Here is a 15,763-nt window from a genome sequence, read left to right as displayed (position 1 = left end):
GAGGCGTCTCCCAAATAACCAATCATGGACTAGCTTCCGAAGGGCCTATCATCCTAATTTTACTGATGATTAGAATAAAAATGGGTGGGGTTATATTGGGTGATATAACCTCAGGCAAGAGAAAAAAAAGGAGCACTCTATGCTGAATTTTGACTGGCAAACTGTTGCCTTGGGATCCAGTCTATATAAAGCAATCTGGGCCTAATTTGTATCCATCTTGCAAAAAAAACAAAACCTATTTTAATTTATGAGGTGAAATTGAAGATATCAGAGGAACCCTGGAAACCGAAACATTGATTTATTTGGGTAAAGTATAAGAAATTGTTAAGTATATTTAATATTTTAAATCAAAGGCTATAGTTAGATTACAGTTAGTAATTTTAAAAGGGCTCAATTAGTATTTTAAGCTTGCGTTTCATAGTCCTGTGTAGTTTAAAACTACTCTTTTGTTTGCCAAGTAATTTATCTTTGCAACTTTATAAATATAATTTAGAATTTGCCTTAATTGTAGCTAAAAAGAGTTTATTTCAGCTCAGAGAAATTGGCTGTTAAAGCATCTTGTTATATCGTTTAACTAAGCACTGTTAAAGTAAGTGATCAATACTCTGATATTTCATTGCGGTATTTTAATACAATTCATTGTGGATAAGGTAAATTGTAAAGGTATATTTTTATGATCTTTGTATAGAATATTGTTACAGCATAAGTGTGTATCATCTGATTCATAATCTGGTTTTATATAAATATAATTCAATGTGTTTATAAATTTAGGAATTTATATTAGTTTTAATTGTTTCTTATATGCATTTTATTGGGGGTTTATTTTAAAAAATAATTATTAAATGTATTGTATTATAACCCGGCCATATACTGACACCTCTCTCCAGTGCCGCCGTTGCATAAAGTTCTTCAGCAAGATATTACTTTCACTAACTCATTTTATTGAATCTAGGCCAAGCTAAACAGTAAAGATTTACTTACTCCGGCAAGTGTTTCAACTTTTTAATCATTCCACTAGAGATTTCTGAGCACCTCATGGGTCTATGTTGCCTCTCTTTAACAGATCTTACACAAGAACCTGATATTTTTCCTTTGGAGAAGATCATTGCTGGTGAAGAGGTGAATCTGACATGCACCGCTCCGGGGAGATGCGCTGGTACAGCACCGAACATCACCTGGCAGGGAATAGTAAAGAAAATGAAATATAAAACCCATGTAGAAAAGCACCCGGATGGCAATCATACTTTCTTCTCAAGGGTCATATTTACTGCATCAATGAAGGAGCACAATTCATTGCTGACTTGTAATGTGAAATACATAAATGATATCTCCACCAGTAAAACCATCACTCTTAAAGTTGAATGTAAGTCACTACCTTATTCACTATCTACACAAACAAAAGTAAAATAAATAAAGTGAAGCCAATGGCCCCTATTTATGAAAGGTCTGTCGGACATGATCCGACATTGTGGATCATGTCCGACAGACCTCACTAAATGCGGAGAGCAATACACTCTCCGCATTCAGCATTGCACCAGCAGCTCTTGTGAACCGCCCCCTGCAGATTGGCCGCTAGTAGAGGGGTGTCAATAAACCCGATTGTATTCGATCGGGTTGAATTGCAGCGATCTCTGTCCGCCTCCTCAGAGCAGGCGGACAGGTTATGGAGCAGCGCTCTTTAGACCGCTGCTTCATAACTGGTGTTTCTGGCAAGTCTGAAGGCTCGCCAGAAACACAGGGCTTCAAACTTCATACGGAGCTTGATAGATATGCCCCAATGTGGTTAAATACAAATGTGTTAAGAGAAATTAGGAAAAGATGTAGGTCATTTAAATAATTCAGAGAAAATACTACAGACTCCATATATATAAGGAATAGGAGAAAGCATGCAAAGGAGCGATGAAAGATTAATTGAAAAATATTCTAAGACAAACCCTAAAATGTTAAAGTATATAAATGAAAAAATCAACAAAGAAAAATATAGCTACATTATAATTTGAGAAGAGTGACACAATTAGCAGTGACCATTTTTTTAACTTCAGTATACACAAGAGAGCAACCAATGGGAGAGATATTGAAACAGGCTGGAACATATGAGCCGACACCAATAAAAACAAAGTAGATTGGATTTTTTAAATTGCATGCTCTCTCTGAATCATGAAAGTTACATTTTAACTTCCATGTTCCTTTAATCGTGATGAACTTTAAGCTCTGAATTTCTAAGCACACAACCCCCTTAATTTCCAATTCTATGTGTTAATAAATTACCATATTTAAAAAGATTTAATTATCATAGGATTTAAATACAAGTTATGTAGTTGGCCCAATGTAAGCACTATACTTGCTATAAAAAGAAAAACATTTACACCTGAACTTTTAGTTTAAATAAGGAGTAGGATCTTGAACTCAGAACTTTACATGAATAAATTAAACTAGGTAACTGTTGCATGTAACAGCTCCATTCTATTCTACTAGAGATTGGTGAGAAAACATTTATATTCACCATTCAAATTTCCTAAAAGTGCATCTATTTATATTTGGTAGCCATCCTGGAATAAATGCAGAAAAAAAATATTTTGTATATTCAGATTTTGTAAAACTAAAAAGAATGGCTTTTGGAATACTAAACAAAAAAATAAAATAAAAAAAATAAGTAGCCAGTTGAGAAAAACGTCATGGAAAAATTAAAACAAGCATTATTACTGATGTTTGCCTCATATGTTTGATTGCAGTTTCTTCAATATCACTAACAAGATCAGTTCATATGATTGACAACATTCATACTTTTGATCTGAATGTTTAATGTTTACCATAAATTCAACATTTGCATTTTTGCCAATTTGTTTTACAGACAATCTTACATTCAGGTTTTTTTTAAAAAAACTTGATATTCTTATGTAATTGTTTGTCCTATAAAATAATTTAAATTGTCAAAGGGAACATTTGCTGTAACCCTTTAATTTGAAAAACTGGATATTTGCCTATTTCATTCATCAAAATGTGCAATAAATTTGAGGTAAGTTATTAAATGTCTAAAAGCAATCTCTAATATCTAAATAGATTTAATCATCTCAACACCATTTCTTGATGTCTGCTAAAATTTACCTATTAAAGTATATGGTTATAGTATGTGATGCGTGAATTAACGAGCTTTAAAATACCTAAAGTTTTCTAACGCAAGGGTTTAAGCTATACCATTAAATTTAACGTGGTCTGTTTTAAATATAGAAACATAAATTTTGATGGCAGATAAAAACCATAGGCCCAACAAGTCTGCCCAATATTTCCTAAAAGTATAAATGTATCTAGTTCGTAGGATAGCCTTATTAATATCCCAGGCATTCTTGAAGTTCCCCACATTGTCTATCATTACCTCCTCTTGTAGACGTTTATTCCATAAATCAATTATCCTTTCTGTAAAGAAGTGTTTCTGCAAATTACTCCTGAATCTACATCTACTACCATTCAGCTTGAGATCATGACCCCTTGTTCTTGAATTTTTCTTTTTATGAAAAATACTCAGGTAAAAGAAATCTAGACTGCTACGCTTGTCTATGATGTATGAGCTGCAATTCAATAACCAAAGGAAAATAATTTGTTCATCCTAGAAGTGACCAAAAACTAGCCATTAGTAACTTTTTCACATGTGACACAACACATGCTGTGTATTTAATAAAGTGTCCATGTTCCCTCATCTATATTGAAGAGACGGTGAGAAAAGTTAAAGATAGAATAAGTCAACACCGCTCCAATATTAGATGTGGGGACAGGGAAGCACCAGTATCCCATTATTTCCTGGAAAAGGGACACAGTATAAGCCAAATGAGATGGCAAATCATAGATCATGTAGGCCCTCAAAGAAAGGGAGGTGACTGTGAGAAATTACTCAAACAGAAAGAAATGTATTGGATTAATAGGTTGGGGTCAATGGTCCCCTACGGCATAAATAGGGACTTTGAATGGTCAGTGTTCTGGTAAACAGACTAGATGTTTTTATAACCTACATACAAATGTATCAATACATTTAACGACTGTATTATAGGTAGTAATGTGATTTTATAATGTTTATTAAAATAACAATGTATGTATATAGTTATCCAATGTAGTTTAATAATGATACATATTGAAACAATGAAATTTAAGGATGAAAATATATTTTTTGCACAGGAGATGCGATAACTATTAAATGACACAAGGGGGCGCTGGATGTATTCACCAAGTAGTTTAAAAAGAGGTTTTCTAGTGTATGTATGATGTGTATAGCATGATTAAGTGATATTGATCACAAAACGTTGCTAGTCTTTTGTCAATAGTCACTTTTATTATATCTGGTGCTGTGGACATTATATTCATCAGTGTCAGCTTTACTGAGCCCCATTATATACTTGAAAGTGCTATCATATCACCTCTTCCCCTTCTCTCCTCTAAGCTATACATATTTAGGTCATTAAGCCTATCCTGGTAAGTTTTATTTTAAGACCATGTTTGTACCATTTTTGTAGCCCACCTTTACACAGCTTCCAGTTTGTTCATATGCTTCTGGAGATATGGAGGCCTATTTATAAAAGGTCTTGCGGACCTGATCCGACAGTGCGGATCAGGTCCGCAAGACCTCACTGAATGCGGAGAGCAATACGCTCTCCGTATTCAGCATTTCACCTGCATTTTACAAGAGCTGCTGGTGCAACGCCGCCCCCTGCTGACTTGTGGCCAATAGGCCGCCAGCAGGGAGGTGTCAATCAACCTGATCATATTTGATCGGGCTGAATTGCGGTGATTCCTGTCCGCCTGCTCAGAGCAGGAAGACAGGGTTATGGAGCTGCGGTCTTTAGAAACACGGAGCTTGATAAATGGGCCTCATGGCCTCCAGAATTACACACAATACTCAAGATGAGGCCTAACTAGCGATCTGTAAAGTGCCACAATTACCTGCTGCAAATATCTCTACCAATAGCACCAAGCATTCCACTGGCCTTATTCACTGCAATTCTACATTGTTACATTTTATTCATCTGAAATAATAATTCCTAATTCCAGTTCTAATTTGTAACAGTCAGTAAAGTGTCATTGAGTCTGTAATTAACGCTTGGATTTTTCTTTCCTAAATGCAGCTCCAAATTCTACTGCTATAAATGGTAAGTTATAGTTTTAAAAGTAAAGAAAATTAGCATATTACTAACATTCTAAGGTTTATTCCTGGCTCACTTTTTTCTCATCTAGACTAATTCCCTCATCACAATAATAAACTTATTTAGATTTCAGTTATGTACTTTTGCATATGCACCAAACCTGTCCTTCCGTCTACTAACCCCCATCGCCAACTGTCTTTTTCCTGCTACTGTAATCATTCCACTTCTTAAAACCCATCATCTTCATATTTGTGCTTGCATTTTTTTTTTATTCTTATCCAAATGTAAACGGTTTTATTTGAAAAATGTATTTATTCATAAATACATATTACTACATATATATGATGTTATTTTGGTACATTATCTATCTATCTAAATATATATATATACACACACAATTATATATAGGTATAGATATGTACAGATATATAGGAATATCTATTTATAAATACAAAGAACATATTCTGCTATGTGCAGAACATTGGAATGTGAAATAATTATAAGTAATACACAGTATAACACTTTATTAAAAATCAATATTACATAAATATGATTTTACATGTTTTCATCTACTAAAGTACAGCTTATAATTCAATAGCTTGTAGAACCACCTTTAGCAGCAGTAACTTGAAGTAATTGTTTTCTGTATGACTTTATCAGTCTCTCACATCATTATGGAGGAATTTTGGCCCATTCTTCTTTACAACGTTGCTTCAGTTCATTGAGGATTGGGGGCATTCGTTTATGCACAGCTCTTTTAAGGTCCCGCCACAACATTTCAATCGGGTTGATGTCTAGTCTTTGACTGGGCCATTGCAACACCTTGATTCTTTCGTTTTCAGCTATTCTGGTGTGTATTTACTTGTGTGCTTGGGATCATTGTCCTGTTGCATGGCTCAATTTTAGCCAAGCTTTAGCTGTTGGACAGATGGCCTTACATTTGACTCTAGAATACTTTGCTATACAGAGGAGTTGATGGTAAACTCAATTAGTGCAAGGTGCCCAGGTCCTGTGGCTACAAAACAAGCCCAGATCATCACTCCTCCACCACCGTGCTTGACAGTTGGTGTGAGGTGTTTGTGCTGTGTTTGGTTTTCACCAAATATGGCACTGTGCATTATGGCCAAACATCTCCACTTTGGTCTTGTCTGTGCTAAGGACATGGTTCCAGAAGTTGTGTGGTTTGTTCAGATTCAACTTTGCTAACCTAAACTGTGCTGCCATGTTCTTTTTACAGAGAAGAGTCTTTTTCCTGGCAACCCTTATATTCAAACTATACTTGTTCAGTCTTTTTCTAATTGTACTATCATGAACTTAACATTTAACATGCTAACTGAGGCCTGTAGAGTCTGAGATGTAACTCTTGTTTTTGTGTGATTTCTCTGAGCATTGCACGGTCTGACCTTGGGGTGAATTTACTGGGACTTTAAATTGTTTGGAAATGGCCTTATAACCCTTCCGAGATTGATGGGCAGCAACAATTGCTTCTCTAAGATCATTGCTGATGTCTTTCCTCTTTGGCATTGTGTTAACACACACCTGAATGCTCCAGACCAGCAAACTGCTAATACGTCAGCTTTTCTAGAGGTGGTCACACCTGCTGATGATCAATTAATCAAGGGCATTTGATTAACAGCACCTGGCCGCTATTTAGCCTCTTAATTCCTATGGAAGCTGTAAGGGTGTACTTAGTTTTTCACACATGGCTTCTCCATTTTGGCTTTATTTTTGTTAAATAAATCATCACACAGTGTAATATGTCATGTGTTGTTGTTCATCTGAGGTTGTATTTACCTAATTTTAAGCCCGGCTAAGGACCAGATTATTTGTATTGTGCGTGATACGTAAAACCATAGAATTCAAAGAGGGTGTACTTTCTTTTTTGCACATGACTTTATGCCTATATACTGTATGTATACATATATATTTATGTGTTTGTATGTGTGTATAAATGTCTGTAAATACATATATAAACATATAAATGCACACATGTATACATAATGCCAGTGACCAAGGGTTAGAGGAGGCCCGAAACAGGTTAAAGCCTTTATCTTGGATCCTTTTGTTTTTATGGCTCTGTATTTTCAAACATTTTGGAAATAAAGATTTCTGTTTTTACCTTGGATTAATTTTGGAATTTATGGTGTGGACTTTAAGGTACATATATACATATATGAGCTCTTATAACTTTTTTGTGCAATTTTTTATTTGAATTAATTCTATTAGATGGTGTTATTATGAGTGTAAGTGTACTATGTAATGTATTTTTGATGTGTTTCTCGAAACAGTTAACCAAAGCTCTGAGTTCAAGCTTACCCATTTTGCTTTAACTTCAATTGCGCTCAAGCGATCATGTTTACTTTCAATTTGTAATATGAGCGGAAAAAAACCTGGCACGCGCTCCATCAGTTATCTAGCCCTGAATAGGAAAAAGTAGATATCGGCTTATTATTTTATCAGAATGTACCCAAACTTTGCAGTAAGTTAGGAAATATCTATGAGTTATTGATATATTTGTACATTAAGGCCTAGATTACAAGTGGAGCGCCATAATTAACCAGCCATTACAAGTGGCTGGTTATTGCTACTGTGAGCTTGCGGTAGTAATTAGCACTACGAAAATTAAGCAGACGTCAAACCTCTGGTTAATTTTCTAAAAGTGCCCCAAATGCCCTCAAAATAGAGGGTGTTATAGTTTTTTTTCTGGAGGGTATTATTGTTTTTTAAATAAAAACACCTGCACTAGGCAATTTTGGGGGTTTAAAGTTGGTGGGAGTGGGGTGTTAGAGAAAAAACGTCACTGAAAAGTGCCTTTACATTGCGGTCTTTGGGAACTGTGTGTTTCCATAGACAGCAATGTAAATATATATGTATAAGCACATCATTGTGAGCTGTTATTACAAAGTGGAGCGCTAATATTGGTTGCAAGCAACCAATATTTAGCTCTCCACTTGTAATCTAGCCCTAAATAATCTCTACAGATCAGTGCTTGCAATCTATGTAGAAATTAATTATACATTTAAAGCTTGATGTGCAGTATGGGATATCTGATTGAAAGAATGTTACTTCTATACTACACCTTTTAAATTATAATACATTTATTTTACAGCTCCTAATTCCATTTCTACTGTAGGTAAGTTATTCTTTTTTTAAATCTATTATATCAATATAAAAAAATGTGCATATTGTATAGAACTCAACAGATTATATAAATCCACCAAATAGACATAAGATAATATTTTAATCTTTATTTGTTTAATGCTTTTATATAAAGGCATTTTTAAATAAACTTAAATACAGAGTAGACCATATAACCTTATATTTTACACTGGAACAAAGTGACTAGTAAATGCTGTACTGAATGTATTATTATTTTTAATAACATTTTGGAGTAATTTGAATAAAGGGGTATTTCTGAGTATGTTCATTACCCTCTTCATCATAATAACATATTATTAAAATGTAGGAGAGTCTAGCATTACCTATTGCTGATTATGATTAAGATGTTTAGGCTATTTCCTTCAGAAGCAAGCGTACCATGAACTGATGCAGACAAAATGTTGATAAAAGAAAATGTTTAATCATCCAACAATGAGTAACATTGCTATTTACAAATATGTTGGGTAAATAAGATAATGATCTGCAAATAAACACATAATAAAATATATTATTGATGTAATAACTATGTCAACCAATGCGCTTCAACCTCTATAGATAAAGCAACATAGCCCCACGTCACATGTTCTTACTATTGCCTCTATTTCCATTGCAGCAACTAATGTAAACCATTATACAGAGATATTTACTCAATGATAGATAAAGAGGGATGTGCACACCTCTAATCCCTTCTCTAACGCACTTGCATGTAGAAGCACAGTCCCACAAGTATCACCTGCATCTAAGACCTCATTAGTAATTCTGCAGATATGTTTGGGGACTGTTAACACATCACAGTTTCTCTTGTTGAAAAGACGTATAATAGTGCCACTGAGGTTAGCTGTTTTACATTAGGATTTATGGATCCATAAGTCATTTTAGTATATGCAAAAAATACTTTTTTTGTGCACAAGCCAAGCATATACCTGTTATGATCATTTACCTGCTGCCCTTTCTCTGATGCAGGAACTTGCCATTTTAAATCCATTTTAAATCCATTTTAAATCCTACATGTTGTTTACACTCAGTGCTCAGATATTAGGGGTGAAGTCTATCTCTTTAAATCTTCCACGTTGTTTACACTCAGTGCTCAGATATTAGGGGTGAAGTCTATCTCTTTAAATCTTCCACGTTGTTTACACTCAGTGCTCAGACATTAGGGTGAAGTCTATCCCTTTAAATCCCCCATCTTGTTTGCACTCAGTGCTAAAACATTAGTGTAAAGTCTATCTCTTTAAATCCTTCATATTGTTTGCACCCAGTACTCAGACATTAGGGGTGAAGTCTATCTCTTTAAATCTTCCATGTTGTTAACACTCAGAGGCCTACTTATCAAGCCGTCAACTATGCTGCATTCAACGGCACCAATACGCTCGCCTGACATCGCCTAACATCGCGTCCGCGGACCTGAATACGCTCTCCATATTTATATAAAAAGCTGTCAAAAATCCGCGCACCAAGTACGGGGCGATGAGCAGCGGACTGTTGTTAACTAACAGTCATCGATCTCGCTGCTCTTTGGCTTTTTCACAGCTTTATTTGTATACTGTCGCTAAACACCGCCACTATACTAAACTGTTTAACCCCTATCCTGCTGCTCCCCGACCCTGCCGCAACTAAATAAAGTTATTAACCCCTATCCTGCCGCTCCCGGACCCCGCCGCCACCTACATTATGTTATTAACCCCTAATCTGCCACCCCCTACACCACCGCCACCTACATTATGTTATTAACCCCTATCCTGCCACTCCCTAAGCCCACCGCAACTAAATAAATGTATTAACCCCTAAACCCCTGGCCTCCCACATCACTAGCACTTACTAAACCTATTAACCCCTAAACTGCCAGCCCCCCACATCGCCATAAAATAAATTAACCTATTAACCTCTAAACCTAACAACCCGCTAACTTTATATTAAATATTAACTCATCCCTATCTTATAATAAATGTAAACTTACCTTTAGATTTAAATTAAACTATATTAAACTACTAATTAACCTACCCTAACTGTTATACTAAAATTAGATTAAACTATATTAAACTAATAATTAATCTACCATAACTGTTATACTAAAATTACATTAAACTATATTAAACTATTAATTAACCTACCCTAACTATTATACTAAAATTACATTAAACTATATTAAACTATTAATTAATCTACTCTAACTGTTATACTAAAATTACATTAAACTATATTAAACTAATAATTAATCTACCCTAACAGTTATACTAAAATTACATTAAACTATATTAAACTAATAATTAATCTACCCTAACAGTTATACTAAAATTACATTAAACTACACATTAAACACCTAACCCTACTCAAATAATTTAAATCTACAATAAAAAATTACAAAGTTGCAAAAAAACTAACAACTAAGTTACAAAAAAATAACAAACACTAAGTTACAAAAAAAAATAAACACTAAGTTACACAAAATAAAAAAGAAATGATCAAATATTTAAACTAATTACACCAAATCTAAGAGCCCTATGAAAATAAAAAGCCCCCCCCCCAAAAAAAACAAAAACAAACTAACTTACAATAAACTACAAATAGCCCTTAAAACGGCCTTTTGCAGGGCATTGCCCCAAAGAAATCAGCTCTTTTACCTGTAAATAAAAAATACAAATACCCCCTAAAAGTAAAACCCACCACCCATACAACCAACCCCCCCAAATAAAATCCTAACTAAAAAACCTAAGCTCCCCATTGCCATGAAAAGGGCATTTGGATGGGCATTGCCCTTAAAAGGGCATTTAGCTCTATTGCTGCCCAAACCCTAATCTAAAACTAAAACCCACTCAATAAACCCTTAAAAAAAACTAACACTAACCCCTGAAGATCCACTTACAGTTTTTGAAGACCCGACATCCATCCTCAAAGAAGCCGGGAAAAGTCCTCATCGAAGCCGGCAGAAGTCTTCATCCAAGAGGCCGAAGTCTTCATCCAAGCCCGCAGAAGTCTTCACCCAGACGGCATCTTCTATCTTAATCCATCCGGTGCGGAGCGGCTCCATCTTCAAGACATCCGACGTGGAGCATCCTCTTCGTTCGACGTCTTCTTGAACAATGAATGTTTCTTTAAATGACATCATCCAAGATGGCGTCCCTTAGATTCCAATTGGCTGATATAATTCTATCAGCCAATCGGAATTAAGGTTGAAAAAATCCTATTGGCTGTTGCAATCAGCCAATAAGATTGAGCTTTCATCCTATTGGCTGTTGCAATCAGCCAATAGGATTGAGCTCGCATTCTATTGGCTGATTGGAAAAGCCAATAGAATGCAAGCTCAGTGCTATTGGCAGATTGCAACAGCCAATAGGATGAAAGCTCAATCCTATTGGCTGATTGCAACAGCCAATAGGATTTTTTCAACCTTAATTCCAATTTGCTGATAGAATTCTATCAGCCAATCGGAATCTAAGGGACGCCATCTTGGATGACGCCATTTAAAGGAATGTTCAAGAAGACGTCGAACAAAGAGGATGCTCCGCGTCAGATGTCTTGAAGATGGAGCCGCTCCGCGCCGGATGGATGAAGATATAAGATGCCATCTGGGTGAAGACTTCTGTGGGCTTGGATGAAGACTTCGGCCGCTTGGATGAAGACTTCTGCAGGCTTCGATGAGGACTTCTCCCGGCTTCTTTGAGGATGGATGTCAGATCTTCAAAACTGTAAGTGGATATTCAGGGGTTAGTGTTAGGTTTTTTTAAGGGTTTATTGGGTGGGTTTTAGTTTTAGATTAGGGTTTGGGCAGCAATAGAGCTAAATGCCCTTTTAAGGGCAATTGCCCTCCAAATGCCCATTTCAGGGCAATGGGGAGCTTAGGTTTTTTAGTTAGTTTTTTATTTGGGGGGGTTGGTTGTCTGGGTGGTGGGTTTTACTGTTGGGGAGGTATTTGTATTTTTTATTTACAGGTAAAAAAGCTGATTTCTTTGGGGCAATGCCCCGCAAAAGGCCCTTTTAATGGCTATTTGTAGTTTATTGTAAGTTAGGTTTTTTTGGGGGGGGGGCTTTTTTATTTTCATAGGGCTCTTAGATTAGGTGTAATTAGTTTAAATATTTGATAATTTCTTATTTATTTTGTGTAACTTATTGTTTATTTTTTTTTTGTAACTTAGTATTTGTTATTTTTTGTAACTTAGTTGTTTGTTTTTTGTAACTTTGTAATTTTTTTATTGTAAATTTAAATTATTTGAGTAGGGTTTGGTGTTTAAATATATAATATAGTTTAATGTAATTTTAGTATAACAATTAGGGTAGGTTAATTAATAGTTTAATATAGTTTAATTTAATTCTAAAGGTAAGTTTAAATTTATTATAAGATAGGGATGAATTAATATTTAATATAAAGTTAGTGGGTTGTTAGGTTTAGGGGTTAATAGTTTAATTTAGTTTATGGCAATGTCGGGGGCTGGCGGTTCAGGGGTTAATAGGTTTAGTAAGTGCTAGTGATGTGGGAGGCCAGGGGTTTAGGGGTTAATACATTTATTTAGTTGCAGTGGGCTCCGGGAGTGGCGGGATAGGGGTTAATAACATTATGTAGGTGGCGGCGGTGTCAGGGCAGCAGATTAGGGGTGATTAGACTCGAGGGTTATGTTAGGGTGTAAATGTAACTTTTATTCTCCCATAGGAATCAATGGGATATCGGGCAGCAGCGAACATAAGCTTTCGCTGCTTTCAGACTCCCATTGATTCCTATGGCATCCGCCACCTCCAGGGCGGCAGATTGAAAACCAGGTATGCTGGGCCGGAATAGTGGCGAGCGTACCTGATAGGTATTTGTTAATTAACAAAAGTAGTCAGATAGTGCCGAATTTGCATTCTGTAATCACGTAAGCATCGATCTGTTTCGGACTGAGTCCGGCGGATCGTAAGTTACGTCATAGATTTAAACTTTTGCCGGTCTGTAGGCTTAGATAACTAAGGGGAAATCAGGCTCTCCACATTTATGCTGCGGAATTCCAGCGTATTTGCAGTTGACGGCTTGATAAGTAGGCCTCTCAGTGCTCAGGCATCAGGGTGAAGTCTATCTCTTTAAATGCTCCATGTTTTTTGCACTCAGTGCTCAGACATTAGTGTGAAGTCTATCGCTTTAAATCCTTCATACTGTTTGCACTCAGTACTCAGACATTAGGGGTGAAGTCTATCTTTTTAAATCATCCATGTTGTTTACACTCAGTGCTCAGACATTAAGGGTGAAGTCTATCTCTTTAAATCCTCCATGTTGTTTGCACTCAGTACTCAGACCTTTGTGTACTTAGTACCTGTTTCTTATCATTTATATCCTGTTTACGTTTCTGAATTTGGATTCCTGAACCTGGCTAACCTTTGCCTTGTCCCATTTGTTGTGACATTTGGATTAAGGACTGTTCGCTGTGTTTGACCCTGGCTAGTTCACTGGACTCTGGTATTGCCTTACCCTTTGCTGATAGACTTTATGGGATATAACCTGGGCCTGCTACTGGATTTCCTTAAAGCTATATCCCTTGCTGAGGGACTTCTTCTTAGAACCCAGGCCAAGCTAATAAGGGGATTAGAGCGGCAGATCCCAGGGCCTGTGGACTGGGGCTCTGAGAAGAAGGGTATTGATTAGCTTGGCTCTCCTGCTCATTAGAGGTATTTTAACCCCTATGGGTAATTTAAAGAAAACATGAGTTTCATCAGTATTTCTTCATTTTCTTAAACTTTAGTTGGTGCATTTGTTTGGATATTCATTTCATGGAACATGCACATATCTACCTGAGACCACTGTTTCTGACAGGGGTACACAATTAAACGCTGCTGGGAATACTTCTGTAAAAGCCTCAAGATTACTCGAGTATTGTCATCTGCCTACCATACACAAACTAATGTGAAAACGGAATGCACCAACCAAACATTAGAGCAGAACATCCTACCTTCAGGTTGATTGTCTATCACTTTACCGATGGCAGAATTTGCCAGCAAGATTAATCAATCCCGTAAAATTAGAGCATTTTTTGCTTGCAATGGATTCCATCCTTCAACATTACCTGGTCTACTAAGAGCATCACAAGTTCCTGAACTCAATACTCAAATTCAGCAACTACAAAATACTTTTCAAATTCTTAGATGGAAATTAGTGAGAGGTATAAACAACAAGCTGATAAGAAAACAATGTGGGGATAAAGTATGGCTATCCACCCTTTACTGACACCTTGGAATGAATCCATCATCTTCAATTAACACTCCACCACCTCCCATTTTTGTAAATGGTTCAGTGGAATTTGAGGTGGAGTTTATTTTAGTTTCATGGAAAGGCTTTGGATCCGAGGAAAGAACGTGGGAGCCCGCTATCAATGTACATGAACCCCAATTTTAGAACACAGATTTGATAATAAATATTCTGATCGTCCAGCTCATGTATTCACACTGAGATTGCGTCTGAGAGGGGGACTATGTCAGAATCCTTTACCTTCTCTTGTTTCTCTGATGCAGGAACCTATCCTTTAAATGCTCCATGTTGTTTGCACTCAGTGCTCAGACATTTGTGTACATAGTACTAACACACCAAATGAACAGTGGCACCACTCGGGCTTTTCCTCTGGTAATGTATATGTGTATGTATAGAAAATTCTATGTTGTTCAACCTTAGATTGTTAGGAGGAAATGGTGCTTGTGCATAAATATTAATCCAAACACAAAAGAAACTGGGTATATAGAATACCACAGTTCCCAAAGTATGCACTTCTAGCACTCTGGGCCCTGAACTAAAGGACGGAATACCCCAAACAGGATTGTTAAAATATAACCTTTATTATAAAAATTAAAAAACCTAGATAGGTTATTACACAAACAATTTAAAATACACTCCAGTACCCAGATCAGTGTAATAAATGTTAGGTCTGATCACTGAAAATAATGATTAGGCCTGTATAGTATCACAGTGATAAGTGATCTGAAATAGTGATCTGTATAGTATCACTTATCACTGTGATACTATACAGGCCTAATCATTATTTTCAGTGATCAGACCTAACATTTATTACACTGATCTGGGTACTGGAGTGTATTTTAAATTGTTTGTGTAATAACCTATCTAGGTTTTTTAATTTTTATAATAAAGGTTATATTTTAACAATCCTGTTTGGGGTATTCCGTCCTTTAGTTCAGGGCCCAGAGTGCTAGAAGTGCATACTTTGGGAACTGTGGTATTCTATATACCCAGTTTCTTTTGTGTTTGGATTTGTGTACATAGTACCTGTTTCTTAGCATTTGTATCCTGATTACCTTTTCTAAATTTGGATTCCTGGACCTGGCTAACCTTCCTGGATTCTTCCTCTGCCTCATCCCATTTGTTGTGACATTTAGATTAAGGACTTATTACTGTGTTTGACCCTGGCTAGTTCACTGTACTCTGTTATTGCTTACCCCTATCTGTACTTTGCTGATAAACTGTCTTCATGGTATATGGTATGACCTGGGCCTGCTATTGGATTTCC

The 15,763-nt window shown here is 36.1% G+C and overlaps 1 protein-coding gene across 3 annotated transcripts in view; it reads left to right on the top strand.

Annotated features, from left to right (window-relative positions):
* Positions 1-15,763, top strand: part of LOC128639069 (sialic acid-binding Ig-like lectin 14) — a 136,911-nt gene that overhangs the window by 71,853 nt on the left and 49,295 nt on the right. For all 3 annotated transcript variants that reach the window (XM_053691218.1, XM_053691219.1, XM_053691217.1), the window contains exons 4-6: positions 1,064-1,363; positions 5,112-5,135; positions 8,239-8,262. In XM_053691218.1, coding sequence (XP_053547193.1) covers positions 1,064-1,363; positions 5,112-5,135; positions 8,239-8,262 — 348 coding nt within the window. The remainder of the gene's footprint in view (positions 1-1,063; positions 1,364-5,111; positions 5,136-8,238; positions 8,263-15,763) is intronic.

The sequence above is a fragment of the Bombina bombina genome, chromosome 8 (genome assembly GCF_027579735.1).
Source record: "Bombina bombina isolate aBomBom1 chromosome 8, aBomBom1.pri, whole genome shotgun sequence".
Taxonomy (NCBI): domain Eukaryota; kingdom Metazoa; phylum Chordata; class Amphibia; order Anura; family Bombinatoridae; genus Bombina; species Bombina bombina.
The sequence above is the reverse complement of the archived record's forward strand: the minus strand, read 5'-3'. Positions and strand labels throughout refer to the sequence as shown.